The 25026-nt window shown below is 39.1% G+C and overlaps 1 protein-coding gene across 2 annotated transcripts in view; it reads left to right on the forward strand.

Moving 5' to 3' along the window:
• negr1 (neuronal growth regulator 1) overlaps positions 1-25026 on the forward strand; it is a 131735-nt gene that overhangs the window by 55778 nt on the left and 50931 nt on the right. For both annotated transcript variants that reach the window (XM_041041005.1, XM_041041006.1), the window contains exons 3-4: positions 9142-9267; positions 22713-22844. In XM_041041005.1, the coding sequence (XP_040896939.1) occupies positions 9142-9267; positions 22713-22844 (258 nt within the window). The remainder of the gene's footprint in view (positions 1-9141; positions 9268-22712; positions 22845-25026) is intronic.

Below are 25026 nucleotides of genomic sequence, written 5' to 3' on the forward strand. Positions count from 1 at the left end.
CTGCGTTTTGGATCTTGAGTTTTGACCCTGAAGTCTGATAGAGAAAGATGACGTGAACCTCACAATAGTAACTTGGACACCAAAAGTCTTGAGTCTGTCTTCACTAACTGCATATTCTGAGTCTTGCAAACCTATGAAGTGAAGATCCAGTATAGAGTAGATCCAAGCACCTGCTGAGTCGAGCTCCTTCCCTCTGACGGGCTGTAGTGAGTGTCTGCTAGCTGCCAAATGCTCCCTCCCCATTAATCACGACCCAGGTTCTAAAGTTTGAACTTTGACCTTTAGCTCTGCATCAAGGCCCAGTGACAGATGGAGACAGAGCTTTGTGTCCTCACATCAGATCATCCATTTCACACACACACTCACACAGACGCACTCTCCCCTCACATGGGCTGAGAGCTGAGATGCACAGAGGATCACCCATAGCAACGGTCGTTTGGTCACCAGCTGATATTTCGTTGCTGGAAAGCAGCGTGCCCTCTAACAGTCTCAGTGTTTCATTTTGACAAACTATTTGAAATAAGCTTTGTGCATGGCCGCGCCTATCAAAGAGACTTTGTAGCCATTCAGCTAATTGAAAAACCAGTGATCATCCTCGAGACGGAAAGTAGAGTGGCCTATGCAGAGGAATTTTGTTGTATCATAAGCAAGATGCTGAGGCTGAAAGAAACTGATTAGCATGAATAAATTAGAAACTATTTCAATAAGTGGGTGATAGCTTATCTTTGAATTACATGCCCAGTGCAGCTCTCCCATTGAAGATTAATTGCCTCTCACAAGGTATTTCGAAAAGTTCATTTTCATCAATTGATTTCCCTTAATTTATGAATTCCCCAGAAGTGCATGAAATTGGTAACAAGCTCTCCATAATCACGCTTTCTGCATCGTTAACCTCATTGGCAGTTACTCATCATATGTATCAGTTGTGACATTTGCGGAAGCATGTTATTTTTGCACCATTAGGTCATGACAGGAATATTACCATAAACTAATGGTTAATTACAAGTTGAACAAAAATTGTGTTCGTAGTTTGCTCTATATTTCTGCAAGGAGCCAAGCTTGTTTCCAGCACATTTTATTATTTATCAACCTGATCAACTCTCTATGTGCGTTACTTAGATATTTACTAATAATTACTTACAGAAATTGAGTGTGATCAATACATACAGTACACACACACAGAGCACTGAATAAGCACACTTTAAATTTTGATGCTGCTTTCAGACAATATAAGATGTTTCAGCAAATAACGCAAGAACCTGGACGCAGTGAAAAATGTTTCACTATATGACTGGTGACATCTGGACATTGGTGGGACATTTTGGAGGCTGGTGGTAAAATTGTCCAATGTTATCTCTTTGTCCTAGGCTCTCATCACCTCACCAGTGCATTATTGTTACCATGGTATTGGGGTCATTTCTGTTTCAGTCAGAGACAGAAATGCTGCCTTGAAGCAAAAAAAGTGGGTCACTGAAATGAACTGAAAGAAGAATACAACTTCAGGGTTACAGCTGAAGTAATGGTCATAGGTTGTACTGTAAGAAATTATGCCACGTGCATTTACAGTGATACAGTGAGGTGTAGATGCTCATTGAGACACAGCAGCAAAAATAACTACTAGGTCACTCCTGCACAAAAAAAAGTTCTACGAAGGAACCCCATGTTAAAGACAGCAGTTTGCTTTTGCATTACATTGTATAAAACAAATTTTTATCTCAAGAACACCAGTTTCTGATTCAATAGACGCTTGTGCAGCTGCTGACACACTGTACATCATCCTACTGTACTGTTCCCACACTATCACACACTATCATTGGACCCTGAGGCGAATTCCTGCAGTACATTAATAGGGTAAATCACTGGATTCATCATACGTAATGATACCATTATGGAATAATGTTCATCGGCTAATGTGCACTTGCTGGGAATCTGTTTTTTTTTTTTTTCTATCTTTAGCCGTTTGGTATCTGCTCCAACTCTTCACATCTCAATTCGTTATTAACCTACCCAACATCTTAGCCACAAGGAGATCTTAGAATATGAAGAGATGCCAAAAACAGACGAGCAATAAGGGCTGATGAGGTTTTATGTCTTGGCCCTGCCATTCCAGCACTTAGTCCACCTCCTCTGTTGCTGCTGGGCTCAAATAAATGGAAAGAAAAAGAAAACATCCCCCATTTTTTCTGAACATTTTTATTGCTTTTTATTATTGGTGTATGGTTGTGTGAGTTTTTCTGTTGAAAATGATTGAGATTGATATGTTTAATAACGCTAGGAGAGAGCAGCAGGTGATATTGGAGGTAAAGCCAGAGTGACTTTCAAAGATTATGGGCTGGGAGTCGTGAGAGGTATGTTATTTGTTTGAAAGCACATAGTACAAGCACATGAGCATGCACAAGCATAGACACAAACACATGCCATGCTGCCAGTGTTCCTGGAACATATTTTATATGCAAAAAGTCAACCCTTTTCCTCTATTATTACAGGTATTTTTGAAGATTTTTTTATACAGCATATTGTAAGCCAACTTGCTTAGCCTGACGGCCATGAAATACTAATGTGACAGACTAAGTCAGGTATCTTTACAGGAAAAAAATGCAAATTGCTAAATTGGACAGCCAAGATTTATCCAGCTGCTAAAGTTTTTATGTTTTTGTCACAAGCAAGCGGTGAGAAGAACTTGCCAATAATGACAGATTTCTCTTTTCTACCTGGATGAACTTTTTCCAGAGTTAAGCACTACAAATTATCTGTGCCTGCTTTATGACACCGCAAATGGAGGTAATCCCTTTGAGTAATATAATCTGTCACTGTTTATGTTTAGTTTCTGTGTCTGACACCTAATTAACGGACTGGAAGTTGGTTCTTTTTTTGCTGCCTGCAGTGAGGAAAGGGAATGGAAAACCTTTAGGAATAGCTGTGTGGGAACTGTCTCATTACTGAGGTTTATATTACGCCTTACAAACACAGGTATATTTTACAGGTATATTATAATCCATGTGTACCGATGTCATCTCTAATAACCAGCGGGCTTGGGGAAGCATTGGAGGAGGTAATTTTAGAATTGCATGAAGCTATTCAAAGATCTGCTCAGGATTTCTTCACTGTATTCAACAAAGCTGAAAAGTAAAACTCAAATCTGCCCCTAATCCAATTTCCAGTTGCTGCTCATTGTTAATTAAAGACGATCTGTCCTCAAATCAGTAAGCATCTGTGATTTAATAAGACCATTGCATTGTATTACTTGGACAGGCAATATGCTCAGGGCAGTTACAGCACCTTCGTCTATTTCTGTGGTTTGTGTATGATGATCGTGGATAAATGAAGGATTTGAATTACAAAAGTGGGAGACGGAATTCTCTCTTTTTCTCTCTGCCTCCCTCCTGTCCTCTCAGCTCCCTCTGCCACATCTACCTCCCCAGTGCCCATGCTGCCGTCCATTACAACAAGTGACCAGGCTTCCCCTCTGTGCTCTAATTGGAAAGCTGGATGGGAGTAGGTTTAGCCAGTAATGGGGTTCTGCAATTTGGTAGCAGAAGTCATCCTGAAGAGGCCTGTCAGAAATCATAGAAGAGCCCAGTTCTGTGCTTCCCACTTTGCAGCTCCAGAAGAAAACCACTGCATTTTAATAGTGCAGCTGTAAGCATTTCCGTAATTCAAGGTGGCGTCATTAGAGGTTTATTTATTCACCTGAGGTGTCTGCCTGGAGGGAGATGACGCCATCCAAATCAGCTGTGGCAGCTCACTCTCAGCACCTCCCGCAGGGTTGTAGAAGGGGAAATTAGAGAGGAATGGGCAAACATGACAATCATAGCATCGTTAAGGAATTAGCACTTAAAGAAAACAACGAGCAGTGTCGGTACCAAGGTTACGATTTTCTGTTGTTAAAGTGCCAGAACAGTCACAACTGTCTCTGATGTCAAGAGGTGGAGGAGGTGGATCACAGAGAGCACTCAGAGAGAAGAACCCTTGAAAAAACATATTAGCAATGGAGTTTGCAGGCTTTCATGATGGTGTGGTAACCAAGAATTTCGTCAGCAGGTATTCTCACAAGAAGGCTTTTCACAGCAAAGACAAACACCATTTGCACCATTGATGTAGCCACAGTCTTTCTCTAACTTGCTCTAACCATGTAGCTGCACTTTGTCTCTTTAACTTATGATTGCGATACCTTGCCTATAATATATTTCTATGACCACATTCCTAACATTGAATGAGTAGTTCAGTTGCCTAAACTTGAAATCTGTGTGTCTTTGGCTTATTGATGGGGGCACCACACTGAGCCTAGTATAAATGGTTTCCTAGTGGACTAAGGAATTTTTAAGAAGGTTTCTGATCACATTATTACTGTGTCATTATGAGATTTTTTAACCAAGCTTCTTAACATATTAATACTCTGTTGCATCTGGGTTTGGGTCCCTTTAACATTACATGACTTTTTGTGTCATTCTAAGAGCATGTTGGTTCTGCAAAGATTGTTGTACCTTGTGGTAATTGTTGAAAGTCTTAAACACTTTACAGAAACACAGACTGAGCCTTTACTACCTACTCAGCATTAACTGTGTTGTACTACAATTCTAGTGGAAAAAAAAGAGAACTTTGATGAAAATATGTGCCTGAGGCACACTGCCAAACTTTGCTTAGGGTTGGTTGGGTCAAGGTGTTTACTATGTTGCCTTCTGAGGCATGGGGAGTAATTCACTGACATTCAGATATACTGCCCAAAACATCCATAGTATCATTTTCGCTGAAAGAGGAACATTGTCATAGCTGACACGACCTGTAGACTTAACTCCTTTCATCAAATTCAGGTGCATTTTTTCTATTTGTGTGGAATTCAAGGCAAAAATGCAGAAAATTGTGAGCAGAGCCGGCATGAACAGAGGTTGAATGCTGCGATTCTCTATGCCAATTTTTTTTTTTTACATATTTGTGTTCCTGCATCACACTGGTGTGAAACAACTTCAGTGCTGTCAAGTAAGATAATGGTAGAGCCAGACTGTGGTGGTACAGCCTTTCTGCTGTGTTGACTTAACATTACAATGCTATTCAAACCATCACTTGCACATACACATGAGTACTTTTTTTAAATCAACATATATGTTTCAGCTTTTGTAATTCAGTCAAAAATTAACCAGTGAGCAGTTTCACCATTAAGAACAAACACAGAAAAGTAGACGTAAACTGAACACTTAAAACTTTTGCAGCCACTGGGTAACTTGATTTTCTCATTAGCAGGTGTAGAATTTCAAATAGGTTTAAGTCTGTGTTTGCTAAATGGAAATCCCCTTCAGCCCTTAATATCAAGTGTCCATCCTATGGCCCCTCAGCAACAAGGCTTGCAATGTCTCACCACTGTAACCTAGCAACAAGACTCTCACTTATATAAGATCTTGTTTAGGTTGTTTTTTTTTAATTAGACAACAGATGGCACAATCATATTTTGGTTATGCATTCAGTGTGTCCAAAGTCTTTCTATCACTCTTTCACTTGTGTAATAAGCGCTTCATACTTAAGCGTGATATTTCTGATTCATCACCATTTCGCACCACAAATTGACAGTTAAGTTGTGGAAAGTCATTTTCAGATACAGCCATCGTCTAACTTTTTACCTAAAGCAGTTAAAGTTATACCACATCATGTGTTTGGTCTGAATTGAGGTGACTTATAAACGCTGTTGGGGAGTTGCTTTGATGAGTTCACAGTGCAGGACAAACACAATGCTAGAAATTAAGCTAATAAGCTAATAGCAAAATACACTTTAAGGTGCTAAATGTTTATCATGGCTCAAGTAGTTAGATGATGTTGAACTAAAATGGTTTTTTAAGCCATGGAACAAAAGAAACATGAAACAAACGTTGGTTATTGTTTGTTGCACTAATTGCTGTTCCTCGTAGATGTCCCAGTTCCATAGATGATAAAAGTTTATATTTCATTGTCTAGGTATGTATGTATCTTTTATTCTGTTTCTTGGTTGTTATTCTCAGCTGGAGCAAACTGCATTTATACAGTAAATCAACTTCAGCTACAGTAGCTTTGAGCTGAAAAACTGAAGACTCCTCAGATGAACCTTTGAAAACCTCTCAGTCCCTGCCAAGGAGAGATAGGATCAGTAGACAACCCCAACATTTTCAATTTTGTGCTATCAGACACTGAGGAGATGTGTCAACACTGGGGTCCTACAGCGAGTAAACACAGGAGTCTGACAAGCAATAACCTAGATTCAACATCGCCTCCGGTCCGCTCCCACAGAAGGTCTGCCACTTTCATCTCATTTAGATCCGGATCTGTTGATCAAAAATGATGCCTGTCCCCTCAGAAAACAGAAATCTCCAGTGCTAAGAATGTTTTTGTGGGTACTCCCTCATATCATTGAGGGCTGTGCCTGTGTGACCCTGGGTCAATACATACTGGGGTGGTACCATTTGTCAAACAGTTTCTGAATGGACCCACAAAGGCTCCAGCTAAATGAGTGTGGATACTTTTATCCTGTATTTGACTGTAGGGTATTTGCTCTTAATACACATTTAGTGCTCATAAGTGCGTTCAGGTTATAGCACAGTAGTTACGACCTTAATGTTGATAATAGACGATTGATAATCAATCACAGTTTTTACGGTCAATTTTGCAGGGTCCATACCACCAATGATTAATTTCAGTACACTTAAAAATGTTTTTATTTCTTTTCTTTCACTTGATTGTAAAACATTTGATGACGGAAAACAAGAGCAATAATTTAAATCTAATTTTATCAGTACAAAACATATGGTAGATGTTGACTTTATTCTCTGTGTTCTCACAATATCCTGTGTATTGTTGATCAAAGCAAGTGAGGGCGGCTGCAGCTAAACTGGACAGAGCTCAGTGACAAAAGAGACCATGTGAATCCAAAAAGTGTTTGGGTGGGTCTAAAGCGGAATTTGGGAAATTGTTGAATCAACTTTTCTTTTGTTAGTGTTTTTAGCAGGCATCAGGAGGGATCAGAGGGTGGAATAGCTGGAAGCCCCAGACGACTGAGAAGCTATCACTGTGTAGCACAGTCCACTGCAGAAAAGCTCCCCCAGAGATTCAAATCTTGCCGAATAATATAGTGTCTCATAAGCCTGTATGTGTGTGTGTGTGTGTGCGCATGTGTGTGTATGTGTCCATGCGCACATGTGCCTGCATGTGCGCTTATTTGAATGTTTGAATGCTGTTGTGGGTGGCTGTATGCGCGTCTGTGTGTGATTTCAGCTGCCTAAATACCGAAGCTTTTAACATCAAAGCACCAAGAGGATTTAAGTGCCCAGAAACTTGCCAATTATGATTGTAAGTGATGTCCAGCGGGGACTGTTTATGAGCTGCCCTCAACAAAAAAGTACTTCACTTTTCTTTTTCAAAAATATGCTTTTTAGGGACTTACTTGGATTTATGATACACAGCCTCCAGTGCACCTAAACTGTAGGCTGGCTCCAGACCTATGAATCACTGCCCACATCTCAGTTTTTGTTGAATGATTCCAAACGGTCTGGTTTTGTTCTTGTGAATAGCACGGTGCCAAGCAATGTCGGGAAATATTAAACATAGTTGTGGTCAGCAGTTTAATCACTGCTCATGATATATTTAACTGCGTCTAACTATCATAAATACAAATTAAACGTGTCCATGAGTTCATAGCTTAAAAAAAGTTGAGTTTATCATGTCCTGTGAGCAGACAGAGACTCACAACAGTTCAGTAGTGTTGTCATTATACCGGCCAATATTTATATTTAGGTTTTATTTTGAGCTGTAATATCTTGTGTGTGTCCTGTTTCATATTATGCTTCTGGCATTAGGGGACTTCAGGAACAGCTCAATTGTAACACAGTCCATTACAGAGCAGTTCAATCATTTTTGGGAGCTGATAAGCTTACGCCAGTTTTTGCCATTAGTGGTGAAATAGGATGGGAGATGTGAGATGATTCCACTTTAGAACAGACTTGTGAATATGCCTGAACAGCAGCTCACTAGAAAGAAATTTAATGGAACATTTTGTATGGACACCCCTGGGTTAGTGAGGTGAAATCTTTACTTTGCATGATTGATTTTCTTTTTTTTATCCTGGAAACAGATTACAGAACAGTATTCATGATGCCCAACGTGAATTGTTCCTGATGTACAAGGTAAAATAAGAGTCTGTAGATGTTTGGTACAAATCTAAATTATAAGCATATGGTCCAATGAAAAACAACAACAGTGTAGAGCCCAAATGTCAAAGATCTCTGTGTGCACATTTTTTTAGGTACATTAAAATTCGCTGTAGTGACAGGCAGGTTTATGATGAGGTTAATTTCATGTTTTATTGCTCATTTAATGATGATTTAAGGACAATTCTTTTCATTAAAATGTCCTTCATTTCTGTGGTTTTCTGGATGAATGATCACAAAAAAACTTGAGCTGTGTTTCAGGATGGGAACCTTTTGTGTGGCTGATTGTATTTGTAGAGGACAGGACAGGGGGAGGTTATTTGTTTGGAATATAATGTAAGCAGCTGTGTTGAAGTCTGACAAATTGTTTTTACTTGTATGTGCATGACACACCAACTAACTAACCACTGAATGCAGCCTGACAGCACAGGCTGGGTAACATTTACTAACGAGCTATCATGTTAGCAACAAATAAAGGCCTGCTTTTGTCCAAGTCTTTCAATATTTCCTACAAATTTGTAGTTAAATGTTCATTCCTTGTGACTAGATGACAGAAACTGAAAAATATTTGGGATGTGGTGGTAAGTGTGAGAGCTAGTAACAATTATTTGTTTTAAGAAAACCAAAAATACCTTTAGTAAACGTGTCACAACTGTTTGCCTTCTATGGACTTACAAAAACAAATTCTATGTCTGTCTTCTGTTACCAAGACACTAATTTTCTTTTCTGTAAACCTGCTTTACTTATTCTTACTGTGCCCTGGCCAACGCCGCTTCAGTGTGGTTTTACCCATAGTAAGGTGTAATTTACATATAGCATGTAAGTCTGTAAACTGGAACACAGGCCACTTATCACTGTAGAGATATCCATGTTAACTTCCCTTTCTCTAAATGTAACATTACACATATTGTTGTATGAACTGGGGGTTGCAGATTTGAAATGCTAATCTTCTGTATTTTTTTTTTCTTGTTTGTAGTTCCTCCCAAGATATATGACATTTCCTCTGACATCACGGTAAATGAGGGCAGCAATGTGTCGCTCATCTGTACAGCCAGTGGGAAACCTGAGCCAACCATTTCCTGGAGACACATAACCCCATTAGGTGAGTTCACTTCACCTCTCGCATACCTATGCTAATGAATGGGTGGATGGATAAATAGATGAACGGCCAGATGGATGGATGAAAAGAGAGAGGAAATGAGGAGGCATGGACAGGATCAATAGGTGGTAGAATGAGAAGGAGAGAGTACTGGTAGTTATGTTTCAGATGAAAAGATGGAAGGGGGAAGGGATGCAGTGAGAGATGGATGTGGTTGGATAGATCCATGCGAGGAGGAGGGAGGGGATGGATGTAATAATAAATTCAAGTGAACATAGAGTATTATGGAGAGAGTAAGTCCTGAGTGCATAGTGAGGTCCTGCAATGACACTGACATCTAGCTTCATCTATTTAAGGGCTAAAGCTATAGCTAATTCATTTCACAGTTTCTCTGCTATCAGTTTTAAAATAACCAGTGTCTCCTCAGCTGTAAATAGCAGGAGAGATACAATATTAAGATAAAGGAATTAGCTCTTTACATGCCTAAAAATTGCATGTATCCCCACTCAGCTTCAGCTCGACTTTGGGTGTGCCTGGAGCTAGCTTTAAAAAAAAATTACATATGAGTTCAGGTTCATTTCATGAAAGCATTTTCTTATTTATTGCACTACAGGTTATTTAACAAATACTTTAACACTGGGTTTGGTGTTTCACTTTCGTGCAGGTTTTTAGACGTGCCCATCATAATAGAAAAGTTTCTGTCAAAAGACCATTTGACTTGAAACTAGCCACTTTATTAATGTATCTATGAGTTAACAGCCTGTGAGTTCAACAACAGGGTGGTAATGAAATCAACAGACAAAACAAGTATTTCCATTGTAAAATAAATCTAACCTGGAAATATTATCCATATGCTGCAGATTATAAGTTTCAATTTTTATAAATCAAACCATCTCGTAAAATGTTTCTACTTCTCACTTTCGTGCTGCTAGACTTTTAAAATATGACTTTTCAAACAGTTAACAATACAAGATATTCCAAGCCATGGATTTTGTTGCTTGCTCAAGACAGTAGTTAATGTGTTACAATAACACATTCTGCAACTAAATCAGACTCGATGAGTACTGAGAATTCTTAGTATAAGAGTAGCGGCTCTCACCACTGCAGGAGGGAGATCCCTGATTTGCTTTTGCAGTTTGTAAACTATCATTTAAGGTGCATTATCAAAAAATACCTTTATTGTTATCATTATAATTTATGTAGGTGGCTGCTAGTCTGAGCGCACATACACCATTAAGTGCTTTGAATCCTGAATCCTCCCTTTGAAAACTCATTCCAAAGCATTTAACTGTTGCTGCAAAGCCCCCACCCAGCCACTTCTAGTCCTCCCTCATTTTCATATTAATGGATTAGAGCATGCTGTGCTTATCTGATAGCTGTGAGGAGGACTGCATTTATCTTATGGCTGTCAAATCCTCCTCTCTGGCATGCTTGCCCTGATTGCGTTAGGGGAGTTTTCAGAAGATGATCAAAAGAGCCATCCTCAGAGTCCGAATGGCAGTCACTCATTCCACTTTGAAGTGTCCACACTTGGAAGTTTGCCAGGGAAGAAATGATATGCTGGTCAAATTAAAGGGCCCGGGACTAAATGCAATCAAAGACTCTCCCAGCACATCAGAAAAGAAACCATTTGCAATGGGATCTTTGAGCCGGTTATTGTAGAGAGGGCGATTTGTCCAAAGGACGTGGTACAACTGAAAGGTTGTAATAGGCTAATTACCTATCGATGGAATTCCATTAAATGCGTTGGATATGCAGAGAAGTGTGCTCCTATCAGTGCACAGGCCTGAACCTGAATATGCACACAGCATATGGAAATATTTACCCCAGTGATGAATGCAGTTTGACGACACACATGCCAAAGAAATGCTAAATCAGAAATTCTGCAAGTTGAATGCGATGGAAATTCCTGGGGGAAACTAAGAACTGATACAAACATCAACTACTCGTTAATGTTTGCACCATTTTTTTTCTAGGTGCTGCTTACATGCTCATGTATTTTCTTTTGTTGCCGTATGTTGAGCTTTCCTGGCCACTGTAACAAATATTCAACTTTCAAAATGTATTTTCAGTCAAACTTAAATGGTTTCTTGAACGTATTGAGTTGTGAGTTATCTATCATGGACTAAATCACGGTCCGGTTAACACTCCTAGCACTGAGATTTTGTCTGTTTGTATTTGGTAGGAGTAATCACTTTCATTGACAGAAGGCCAAACAGGTGAAATGGCTGTAAAGTGACAGACATGTCTACATGGCAGGCTTTATTTGCCGGCCTTACTCTCGTCAACACTCAGCCATTTTGGGGTGGGGGTGGGGATTTTTCACACTGTAGATAGCTCTTCTGCAGCAGTCAGTGAAGTTTGACAGAATGATAAATTACCCTGACTGACTGTCAAGTTCCTTTTCCCACTCAGACTGTTTTGTGTTAGCATTTTTCCCTTCTCTCTCCTTCCTGCCAACCAGCAAACTGCCAGCTAATAATAAACTTGGTGCATCCAGTGAAGTGTGGCCATAAACTGTTTATTGAGACGATAATTTGCCTCAGTATGTGCACATATAAAGTCAGTGCATATTCTTCAATTAGAAAGGTGCAAACTGAAGCAAGTACAGAGATCATACACAGATCATCTTTGTTGACATAATGCTAAGAGAAGGAATAGTGCCAGCATATGTCTGTAACTTAATGTGTTTGAAGAATCTGCTTCTTTTGGATAACAGTTTAATTAGCCGTGTAAAAATTGTGCTTGACTGTGAAGTCCTCGGGAGTTTGGGGTGATTGCTGCACGATAATGACGGTTATGCTTGGAAAACCCGTTCGAGTCCCCTTATCAGCTGGTGAAATCTGGATGTGCAAAGTGAATGTTTCACGCTCTCCCTACTCTTATCAACCACTGTTGATGTGCCCTTGGGCAAGGATTCTCCCCTCTCATGCTCCAGTGTTGCCACTCACCAGCTGAAAACAGCTAATGGGAAACTGCGCAGTCTGTGTGCATCAATGCAATCATTTCTGACCTTGCAGCTCCTCCCCCAGGCTTTTGGTGTTGTTAAAGCATGTTCTGAATGAACTTGTATGTTTAAATAAAAACTGAATTTAAATGAAAAAGGCCATTAGATGAAGTACGTTGGTAGCGCTCCCAGAAGCCACTAATAGTCATTAATATTTTAGCTCTTGACATGCCTACTTACTTTACTTTACTGACATATCAGTCTTTAAGGTTATTGCATACACATGGAGTACTGTGCTATGGTTCCTCATCACTCTTTCATAGGTCACAGAGAGGGGGTGAAATAGCCTTTGACATAGTCTGTTTCAGTCTGGCTTGGTTAGGTGCATGGCTGGGCAAAATTGCTTTGATAAGCTTTTTCCATTGAGATTTGAATCCATGAGATGGGAGTGTGACCTTTGAAAAGGCTGACTAGAATACTAGAATAGATATTTGATTGTTTCCTGTGATGGGATTCAGCGGGGACACATTTTTCTCTCTTTCCAGGCAGCTACTGTACATTTATCAACAATATACTGTATATGTTTTGTTTTGCCTTTTCATTTAAGTGCATGAGGCATATCTTCCCCAAAACACACCCCAAGGAAACAGGCAGCAGCAATCCTCCACACTGACAACTTACAGTATGTGTATTGTAGCTTGCTTAAAGCAGCATCTAACAGAACTTGCTTGGTTGTGAACTAAGTGGCAACAGTAAGTGCATACGTACAGTAGCTCAGTCAGTTTCTATGTGAATGGTGCAATTAATTATTTAAACTTGACTTTATATAACTGCTGCGTACCTTGAGTTCTGCCTGCCACGTCATACTGGAATTTGGCAGCTCATGAAGAGATGCTAATCAAGTTTTTGGCGGCCTCTTCACCAGGGATCTCTAATTCAGCACTGGTTTCCCTTTCTCATAGTTTGCTGTGAACTGATGTGCAGTTCAAAGCCTGACACTTGAGCATGCTTTAAACACGATGGGAGGTGAAAGATAAAGAGATCGGCGCTGCATTTTGAATTTCAGACACCAACGGCAGATGCCGTGTCTAACGTGGCCCCATTCAGCTATTGAGCTGAGTATTGCTAACTAAAGAGGTGCTCAATGGGCACATGCTTTACTGGAGTGTCTGTAACATGATGAATAGCAGACCTGTTTTTAACTCAAATGTGATATTGAGTTACTGCCACACTACACATATTTAATGGCAGTTGGTAGCTATAAATGATTTCTTTCGAGGGAGTGGGGAGTGCCTTTTTTTTTTTTCAAGGTGGTTCTTCAAAATAAAAATGATGCATTTGGACATTAAGTTTTCAAAGATTTTAGAGCTGCTGCTACCTTTTTCTTTATAGTATTTTCATCATATTAATCTGTTGATTATTTCCTCAATTAACTGATTAGTCCTTTGTCTATAAAATTGTCCACAACACAAATATGTGTAGTTTCCTTTCATAAAGGACTAATGGCATCAGAAAATATTCAGACTTGAAAGGCTGTGTCCACAGACATTTGGTATTCTTTCTTAAAATAAAATTATTCAAAATGAAGTGATCAATGATCAAAAATAGTTGATTATTTTTCTTTCGCAACTAACCAATTAATTAGCTATTTGTTGCAACTCCAAAGGATTTATTTTATTATTAGGCTTCCAGACTATTTTGAAGGTAGAGAGACACCATATTATTTAGTTTATCGCTATGTACTTTGCTCTGTATTGCACCTTAATTATCATTTTTTTTAAAGTGAAAAGATGAGAGTCTGATATATTTATACGTATATTATATGTTCATATTTAACTTCTTATAGCAGTAGCAGTCTGTCTAAGTTCTCCATTGTGCCTCCTACCTTGGGTGTGTGGTCAAAAGTAGGGCTGACATGGTAATCAATGTCCAAATCACTGTTCGAATTCTGTGTTTTTTTGTTTTGTTATATGCATTACCGAGATTCCAAGTAAAAAATAGTAATTCAACATTATTCATCATTTGTCAACATTAACTATTATTAGTTATTCTCAAGAACATTTGATCTTAGGGATAGTTTTGTGCATTACAACTTTCATCTAACGTTACCAGCACTGAGACTGGGACATTGACTTGTGACCATGTGACAGGCATACGAGCTACAGCTAGCATCATGCTAGCATGATGTCAAAAAAAGTCAAGTGTCTGGAATTAATACGCAAAGACGACCACCAAAATTGATTCACCAAATCTACAACAGGTTTATTGAATCAACGTGGAACTGTAAGTAACAGCTTGGTCGTCTTGCAACTGCCAAAACTTTCTTTTTTCTATTATGACTGATGTTAGTGCAACCTGCATGTCCTCATTTCAGCTCATGCTGAACACATACAGTAAGATAAATATGGTTAAATATAATGTTTTCTGTTTTTCTTGTATTTACATATTTACTGCAGTGTTTCATTTATTCAAGTATTCATACATCCAATATTTTCTTTAGTCATAAAGAATAGCTGACTTTTTCTCTCAAGCATGTCGCTCAGTGTGCTTCTTTACCATATGAAGTATCCATCAGCCTTGTTTAAGCTATTTTTCTAATCACACAGTCACATAAATCTCTCGACCCTGCCAGGTCCAGCACATCACATTGTGTTTCCCTGCCTGCTCTGTATTTGGCTTAATATGTCAGTACAGAAAGTAACAGTAAGGTAATTCGACAGGTCACAGAGGTGGCAACACATGCAATCAGACATGACTTAAGGCTCCTTTGGCCCTGTTCCACTTTCTGGATTTCAGCAGCCTCAGATTGACAGCAAGGGAGCAGGGAAGGTGTTATGTATCAAGGCAGACTAACAGCCTGTTTTTTAGACAGACCCTGCACACAGTGTGATTTTACCCCTAGTTCTGGCCCACACCTTGAGTTGGGGCCAGAAGGCAGCAACACACAATGTAGCAGCGTGGGTTGTTCTCCATTTTCAGGAGTTAAAAGGATAAATTGATGTAGAAAATGCTGCTCTATGCTATAATGGATTCTTCAGCGATGCCTGCCCTATCTGTGTATTGCAGCCCTGAAGGAAGTGTACTCACAGCTCCCCTACACAATGTGGGAAATTGCTTACTGCAACGGCACTTAGCCAGCATTGGCACTGAATGCGAAATTAACCTTGCTATGATTTCTTTAATTTGCTTCGAGTGACATCTCCCTCAGGTGAGAGGGTCTTCCGTCAGTTTCTCAAATGTCTCTCAGCATGCACTCACACACAATTCATGTTAGGTCCCTTGGTGGTTTTACATTACTTACACCAACAGTGGAGATTATTTTCTTCCCTAAGACATTCATCTTTTATTTTTCATATTTTTTCAGGATACCTAATGCAGTGTCTGCTTATGTTTACTGTAACGTCATGGTTGAGTACTCAACATATGAAGTTCTTCAAAGTATATATCAAGGATGTGATTCTTGCTTAATGGTTTCTATGACATTTGCAAAGCCCCTTCCCTGCTGTAATCGATAGGAATACCATTTGCAGCCTTGGCAAGATGATGCAGCTAGATCCTGCATGAAAAAAATAAAACTGGCTTTCATTTATTAAGAAAGACTGCAGCCTAATTTGATTTTTCAAATGAAAATGTGTCCATTTGTTTCAGAAGGAGCTGTATTTATGTATTTGGTCAAATGTAAGACCACATCTGCTTAGGAGAAAAAAAAACTCAATCATGAGGTGGACGAGGATGATACAGGCAAAAAAATATTATACAGTTGTTTTGTGGCATTTTTAAAGTGGTAGCATTTCACGTTATTTTTATCTGTCATGAAAAAAAGACAAACTAAAATAAAACTCACAAATAAAATCTGTTGCGAGTCAGTATTTAAATGACAGTACTGTCTTAGTCACCAACCAAAATTATCTTAAATGATTGAGATTAAAAAATGTAACACTGACAGGAATAAATCAATAAAATAATAAAAATTTCTTTCTACCACCACATTGGTCCAAATTTTAGTCTTATAACTCTTAATTTTTCACTTACCAGCAAACTTGTTTTTCCCATGAGTTTCCTAAGCCTAAACTTGATTTATTTGGCCTCCATTCTGGGTTTTGCTTAAACTTTTTTTGCTTTATATTCTATATAATTTATCAAACTCATCACTTTGTACAATGGGGATCATCTTTTGGATGTCTTTACTACAGCTCCGGAACAGAATTTGGCTGTGGTGTGAAAATTAATTTGGCAGCAAAGACACAAAAACCTGGAGTAAGCCAGATCTCTGCAATGTCCTCTCCAGTCGTAATCAAAATTGCCTAGCAGGAAGACAAGCCCTCACTGTACCTACCTGCAATGTGCTCTGCTTGATTGACTTATGCTTGACATTGATGCCAGAAGATTTCTTTTTCTGATTAATTTCCTACATGCACTTAGACACAGACTCACATTGTCATGGTTAAAAATTTACCACCTTAACCTGACTGCACAGATTGTCTGCACTATTAGTGAAGAAATTTACAGTGTGGTTTCAGGTCTGTAGTCATTACCAGCAGTACTCAAGGACTATTTCTGTTAGAGCAGATTCAAGCATGTTACATGCACAAATGTGTTAATTTAATGGTTATTAGCAAAGTTAGATACTTTTTTCTTTACTTGCTCGAGCAGCAAGAAACATTCACGGGGAGGGAGATGCCTCTGCACAGCTTAGAAGAAGCAGACTGCATCAAAAACAATGGTAGATGAATGGTAAGAACAAGGATGTGGGATGCAAGAGCACAATAAAAGTCTGATAATGCTTTGTGTCTTTTTGTGGGCTTGGCAAAACTGATATAATCATGGCAATGATGTTATATCTCCCATCCTACTTAATTCAGTTTGACTAATCTTGGAGGCTTGACTAATGTTTGACCATCTCAGAGATCCCATTAGAAGGTATTTTCATGCTGAATCATCAGCGTGGTGCTCCACAATTTTCTTCACGCTTGTGAGCACTTGCAAACTGGAATATTTAGCTCCATTGGTTTAATTGGGAGCCTACATGCCATCTGTGGATGTCACTAAAGGGTACTGTTGAATGTGGGAGTCATTATTACTCACACCGGTTTCTCGCAATTGTGCCAGTTACATTGAGCCTTAGATTTCTAATGTAGGAATTGTGCAAGAAACTGAGCAGTTCTTTTTTCAAGCAGACATTTTGACATGTTCTAGCTGAAAAACCACAGGAAAAAACGGTAACATTAACAATGGCTTTTGATTTGATTTAGAGAATACCAGTTCTAATGCTATGGTACTGTGCACGCTGGGTTATTGGCACAGTGCACTGGGACTCGTCAAAGAAAGTAGCCATCATAAATTTCATTAGCTTCACCTGCGGCTTACCTGCTGTAACAAGTCCAAATTTTTGCTATGACAAAGGCCTTTTCAGGAATAAATGATGATTAACTCAATATGTGCATTTGCATGTGAAACGCCTTTTCCATATTAGAAAATGCAAAAAACAAAAAATAAAAAACAAGAAGGTGTATCTTAACATTCTCTATGGTTTCCTCATTGCCAATAACCATGATTAAGGCAGAGACAGCAAAATTATCATGGTGTTTCAACTGGATTTACACTTAAATATACAGCATGAATGATGTATGATTCCTGCTGTGAATGATTCCCATTTGTCCTCTGTAGCCAGAGTCTTCAGTGCATCTTTTATCAGTTCGTCATCATTCAGTGATGTAGAACTCCCTTTGTCAGTTATATTACATAATATTGAGTCAACATTGAATCAAATGCAGGGATCTCATTTTCAAATCTGATGCTTTTTGTATCATATGGTCAACCAAGCATAGGTGACCCATTTTGCTCTCACTGTCTTATCATGAAAGCGACACTTGTTAGCAGCATTGAGGAACTCTAGTGTTCCCTCGCTTTGTAGCATCAGTAGTGTGCATATTTCATGTCTAGCCAGAAATTTGTTTAACAGGAAATTAAATTAATAGTTTATGGCACCGTACAACTGGACATCAGGCGGCGTGGCGCCAGACCAGCAGCTGTGATCAAAACCACTTCAGACCAAAATAAAATTAAGCACCATCAGGTGAAACATGTGTCTGAAGATCCTGGTGCCTTGTGTGAAATCCATTAATATATCTGCTAGAGCTGTTGTTTAATGTCAAGAAGTATTTAATCAACTTAAAGGAAAGGACATTATACATTCTTCAAGCAGGTGCGGATGGCATTACTGATAAGAACGACCCAGAACTTTAATCAGTACAGACTCTGCCTTAACTGCATTAAAAATTTGTACTATTCCAGTGTAGACCATGTGAAAAATCTACATCAAAGTGAAATGTAAAACTCAACTCAAAAAAAGAGGAGCAGCTCTCAACATGAGAAGAGCTTGTGATTTTGCAGAGGTCTGTGTGTGTGCTTCTGCCATCTAAAGCCAGAAAAATTATCCTTTGCACCTGCATTTTACCTTTAGGGGTCATCTGGACAGTTGGAGACACTACCCAATTTTCAGATCAAACTGAGTACAAAAATAGAGGCTTAGAAATAATGTTGAAAAGCCTTGCTCTCTTCTCATCCTGTGGCTCTTACATCCTTATACATTTCATGTATAAGTTTCATGTTTATTTATGGACAGTGATTTCTCTAACATGCCCTACACAACCAACCTCCCCAAGTGGCAAACAAGTGATTGCGTGGTTGCGTTTCCTAAGAGGTCACCAGAAATTCCTGTGCTTTTCTGTGGAAACCACAGCATTTGATCCATCCATTTGGTAAATGGTATTGGAAGCATCAAGCATACTTGGCCTCATGGGTCAGTGCTTTTGATTTCATTGCCCTAGTAAAAGACACAAGTGCACACAGTGGATTTCCACGTACTGAGTATCATAATTTCCCATTACAGTGAAATACAATGGTGCTGTGCAGTAAGGGCAGTGTATAGGTCAACTGTGTCAATATGCAGTTAACACAGGGCACTGAAACATAAAGTCATGTGAAAGTCAGCAGTTCCTTTATAATCCATTAGTAAGTAAAAAAAAAAAAAAATTATTTATAAAGCACCTTTCAAGAGCAGACATCACAAACTGCTTCACGATAAAAGGCAAAAGGTGCAGACAGAAACGTGCTGTGATTTCTTGCATCAATCACTGCATGCAGTAAACTAGCCAGACAGACTGATCCAGTAGTGCAACCACTAATGGTCTGCAAAAATCCATAAAAGCTGTGTTCGCAATACGTAGACATTCATTAAAATGAATATATCTGACTTTAGCTCCATCACACACGCTGGTCCTACTGACACACCTGTCCTCATCCTGCTCTCTTTCTATGAATCAGTGGTGCATTATGAAACACAGTCAGTGGTATATGGTTCAGATACATGTCACCAGAAGACTGGATTTTGGCAATTTCATTGCTAACAATGAAACAGAGTTATCACTAGGTATTGCATGGCTGGCATCTGTCATGACCTAAGAATTCCTGATGAAACCCATTAAAGGGACAAATACTGCATGGTACATGTTGACAGATTGTAAACTAAGCATTTTTAACATCACTTTGTCAATAATAATCAATGCCCTCATTTTAAGACCAAACCAGTTCTCAGGGCTTTTTAATAAGTTAAAACATGGACAGTGCCTGAAGCTGAAATAAGGTCTAATCAACAGTTAAATAATAGATGGTAAATAAAACCACTTCATTTTTAGTAAACAATGCTGTGTATCTTTATTTCAAACACACATTTAATTCCACAGTACTACTTTCTATTACCAAAAGAAATTTGCTCTCAAACACAAATGACAATAAGATTACATTATTTTTTTAACAACATTATTTTCTAAGCAGTATTGTTGTAAGAAAGACTGCAGGCGGGTAAGATAAACACACTTCTCTGTCTATTCTTCTAAAAGAAAAAAAAATCCTTTTTCACTCTATCTTTTGCACAGTATTGAGGAAGATGTGATATCTTTTAAAAGGAGTAGAGGTGCTGGCTTTGGTAGCCTAGCTAAGAAGGAGACCTACTTATTCAGTGAAACAGATAATATGTGTTCCCACTGCATCTGTCATAACTTTAATTCTAGGTATGTTACTGAGGTTATAGGTCTCAGCAGGGCTTCTGCAGAGGAAGTCTATTGGACTGAGGCTACAGCAAGAACAATTCACATAACAACCACCCTGTTAAGGTTGAATTTAATGTAAATGTATACATTTATTTTTTTGTTTATATTTAGTGCTGAAGAACAGTTTCTTTGCTGTAACCGGCTAATAACTGACCTGTCTGTTCAAATACATACCACTTAGATGAAGTCACACAAACAAGTTAAAAAGTGACTGTGCATTACACCATGTTAACCTAGTCTGCTAAAATCCCTGTTATTTTTGACATCAACCTTGCACTGCACCATTTGATCACTATACTGACACACTCTGTGCTGCACATCCTCCTCCCACATCAGTGGGATTAAGTTTAAAAAATAAATAAATAAATAAAACTGTGTGCACCCAATAAAAACTGCTTCTTCACTGGTGCAAAGCCCAGCCATGTGTCATGCACCGTCACAAAAATAGAGCCCTCTGTGTTATGTCTCCATCCCTGTGCACTCTTGGCATATTAACAGTTCTGTTTTTGAGACACATTCGGTGCTTGGTTATGGATCAGTTTTTCAAACATTTTCTTTCCTTTGCTGGTGTTTATGTAGCCACCAGTGTCTTTGCCAAGACTCTAGGACTCCATTGTTGCCACCACAACAGTGTGAGAAGGGACAGGAAAGCTCATTATCAACAGTGCCATGAGCATCAAGTTATTTTGACATAGTAGTTAGTAGATAAAACCCCACCAGTGTTGCAGCGAAAGGAAGTGACATTATATAAGAATTCAGCTCACTTTCAGGGGAGATTGGCAGCATTTCCTCTCCTGAACCATGGATTGTCTTGATTCTGGCTCCTCTTTTATGAGATATTGCTGAGTCAGTGTCGGGTCTCTGTGGCTTTCTGAACAGTATGTTGAGCTCAATTTTGCTTGATTGTGCACTCTGTTTGATCCCTGTGCCTTCTAAATCCATCCGCACATCTTCCATCCCAAACCACCATTACCACCCTGAAAAGTTGTATATAAATAGATTTCACACTGAGCACCACTGGGTTGGAAATTAATTCTGGGCAGGGGAGAATCTGCAACAGTCTCTCTAATGCATACACAGTGCTGCCTGCTGAGATCCTATAACCATTTATTACAGAAGCCCAGGCAGTCATATTCATTGTTGTGTCTCATTGTTAGTATTCTCATTTGCAATCTATCTATCTATCTATCTATCTATCTATCTATCTATCTATCTATCTATCTATCTATCTATCTATCTATCTATCTATCTATCTACAATATTGATCAATATTTGTTCCTATAAAAAGTCAGTAGAATAGTGAAAATTTCTTGCTTTAATTTCCCACAGCCCAAGATGATGCATTCAAATGGCATGTTTCTTATAATTGACAGTCTAAAGCTCGTACATATTCAGTTTACTATTGAGATGCTGGGACCAGGGAGAAAATGATTCATTGATGATTGTCCATCAGCTAATCAACTCTTTATTGCAGCTCTAATGTTAAGTAATACAATCAGAGACACACCAGTGCCTATACCTAAGGTCTCTATACTACTCTTGGTTGAGACAAACTTGATTTGTTCTTTTGTTTCTGGATAAAATTCAGAGCACTAGCACATACGCACGTCCTTTCAACCTGTAATGAGCCGTGTAACTATCTATCAGACATAAAATCGTAATCGTAAAATTGTTTATACTTAACTTAAATTCAGTTCACCTGCTGAGAGCTAGAATGCTCATCTGTCACCTGTAACTGTCTTTTTAATATTTCTATGCATTGGAGTGGGCATGTTTGTGTTGGTTTGTGCTCTCTCCAACTTTTTAGGTGTACTACACCCCTGCCAATATGCCAGTCATGGTGCTATGCTCCTCTTGCCTTTGGCACTGTTAGCTAACTGTAAAGCACTGACATGTGCATTGAGCCATCGAATTTGTCTGTCTGCCAGGAAGTAGCTCTAACTGCGTGGTCTGGAGTTGAGATGATGATGAGTGGATGACTGGAAATACACCATTATTTCATTTCCTGCCGCCATATCAGTCTGAATGGGTCAGTGGACTAATCCACTACTATTTTAGGATGCAAAGAAGGTAATCAGGGGTTCAGTACAAAACCTAATTGTATTGCATCTACCATTCAGGCTTAAAGTTGAAAGCTGTTTACTGCAAATGAGAGCTTTCCACACACTGACATATACAGTATATATGTGTGTGTGTGTGTGTGTGTGTGTGTGTGTGTGTGTGTGTGTGTGTGTGTGTGTGTGTGTGTGTGTGTGTGTGTGTGTGTGTGGTGTGTGTGCGTGTGTGTGTGTGTATGCACACAGTGTGTATTTGTGTGTGTGTTTGTGTGCTGTGATTGTATTCTTTGTAGACACGTTGTAAGTACTTTGCCTCCATTTTTCTATTTCCAGCCAGGAAGTATGACAGTGGTGAATATCTTAACATCACCGGCATCACAAGGGACCAGGCTGGAGACTACGAATGCAGCGCTTTAAATGACATCGCCTCTCCTGACACCAAAACAGTAAAAGTCACAGTCAACTGTAAGTATATCTCTTTCTTCTTCCTTGCTTCCTTTCTTTACCCCGCACTGGCTTTGCAGACACATGAAAGACACCGGGGCAGTCTTCAGTGATACTAGTGTCATGTCCCTGACTGCGCACTTCAAGAAAGTACACCCTCTAGAAGTTTGAAAAAGTAGAAAGCTAGAGCTTGAAGTTTCTTAATATTTAATGTGAGAATTCCCTTTTTGTCTGTGCATGTAGGTGATTAATTCACACTAAGGAAAGGTCTGACTGTTCTAAGCACTATTCCATTATGCAGGTAATGAGTCTTTCAAAAGTGTGAGGAGACAGTAATGAGGAGCCAGGGCATTAATGAATGATACTGGGCTTTAGCTGTCGTGGTCACATGGAAATCACCACTCTTAAGTATGAACAGGAAAGGGTGCTGGACGATTATCGCCATTCACTCTCTTTTTAAAAGTGCTTCTTTACTTCACCGTTATTCATGGAGGTTTCTGCGTAGATGCCCTGTGCTAAATCTCACTTTTGGCAAAGCTTATCAGGCTGTCGGCTACAGATACTGGGGGAGGAAAAGTGAAAGAAAAAAAACACCTCCTGGCCCAGTTACTGAGTCATATCCTGAAAGCTAATCATGCAAGTTTTCTAATTCAAGTTTTAAGAAATGGAATATTTTATTTCATACACAGTTTTGACACTTTCATTCTTTTTTTATACAACTTTGAGTCCAATAATGTTTATATTCTGTTTCCACCTGACTGTGTTAAGGCAGCTTTCAGTCTGGCTTTGTTATTAAAAAAAGTCTTGTGGCCATTATTTCAGTGTAATGCCTGGCACTAATGAGCTGGGCCTGAGTGGAGTTTTGGAGGCCAGTTATTTATAGTTCTACTGAGACATGGGTTCAAGGATGAAACGCGCTTTGACAACTGGCATTGGCTCTATGTTACAGAACAAAGGAGATATTCACTATGATTGATAAAGCATGTCATAGTCAGACGCCAAATTTTAAAGCGAGACAGCAGGGTTATGTGGGTTTAGTATCCACGCTGAGCGAATTGATTACGAAGACTCGCCTTTGCTGTCAGACAAAGTCACCACAGCTTGAGCACCGGAGCGACACTTTAGGTGGGAGAATGCTGTAGTTGGTCAAGTGTTGAGACAGTGTTTGCCCTCTGCCCAGACTTATCAGAAGCTGCCAGAGCTACAGAACTGTTCCTGTCATTGACCAGTTACTCATTCTTTGTTATGGATCTGTAACGCATAGGACAATTATCCAGATATATTTTTTAGACTCCTGTAATGATTTTTAATGGTTTATAAATTGGTTTTTGAAAACTGTTTCGATTTCGATTTAATATAATACTTTACATAACCCTGTAGGTTTAACAGAGACTCTGTCTCACACATTACTTCTGCCTTCTGGACTGAAAAATTGAGGTTCTGTATCGCACCCAGGCTAACGGCAACATATCAGAGGCCTTTCTTGGAAATGCTTTGCATTATAATATTTAAAACATAGCCAATTTTTTGCACACTGTTATCAAAAGCAGCAGCAGGATGCCCAGTGAATAGTTTAAAATGAGACTCTTAAAGCCAATGTTCACCGAAAACCATCATCTCCAAACTGTTACTTTTCAGGATGTAAGTAAAACTGCCTGTTGAAAGGTTGATTACACAGTTTTGAAATATATATGTATATATATTATGTTTTAAAATAAGTTTGTGAACCTGAGAGATAGGAGAGATATCAGAATCCATAAAGCAGCATACAGTTCTTAAATTTATGTTATTGTACGTGGTTTAATCAGACAGTATTGATAGGTAGCTCCAGCAGACATGAAACCTCTCATGCAGCAGTTCTGTGACACATATGCCATGTCTCTCAGACAAGTCTATATCCAAAATCTGTCTGCAGTAATTAGTTTAGTTCAGGTGATGGGGCAGCCTGTCTGCACAAAACGTTAATCTTTGAGCTCTCCCCCTTTTAGTTATAAATATTTAATAATTCCCAATGTCCTGTTTGAGCTATGGCCAATGTGTAGCTCCCATAGAGTCAGACTTTTCTGGCCTCATAAGCACCTCACACATGAAAGGTCCTGTGTTTTATTGCAGCTGTTTAGCATTCAAAGTGCTGTGCAACTGTGGCACTCCATAAACAAAACATGTTGCAGACGTTAAAGCAGCAAAAGGAAACCTGGGACAC

The sequence above is a fragment of the Toxotes jaculatrix genome, chromosome 6, assembly GCF_017976425.1.
Source record: "Toxotes jaculatrix isolate fToxJac2 chromosome 6, fToxJac2.pri, whole genome shotgun sequence".
In the NCBI taxonomy this organism is placed as follows: Eukaryota; Metazoa; Chordata; class Actinopteri; family Toxotidae; genus Toxotes; species Toxotes jaculatrix.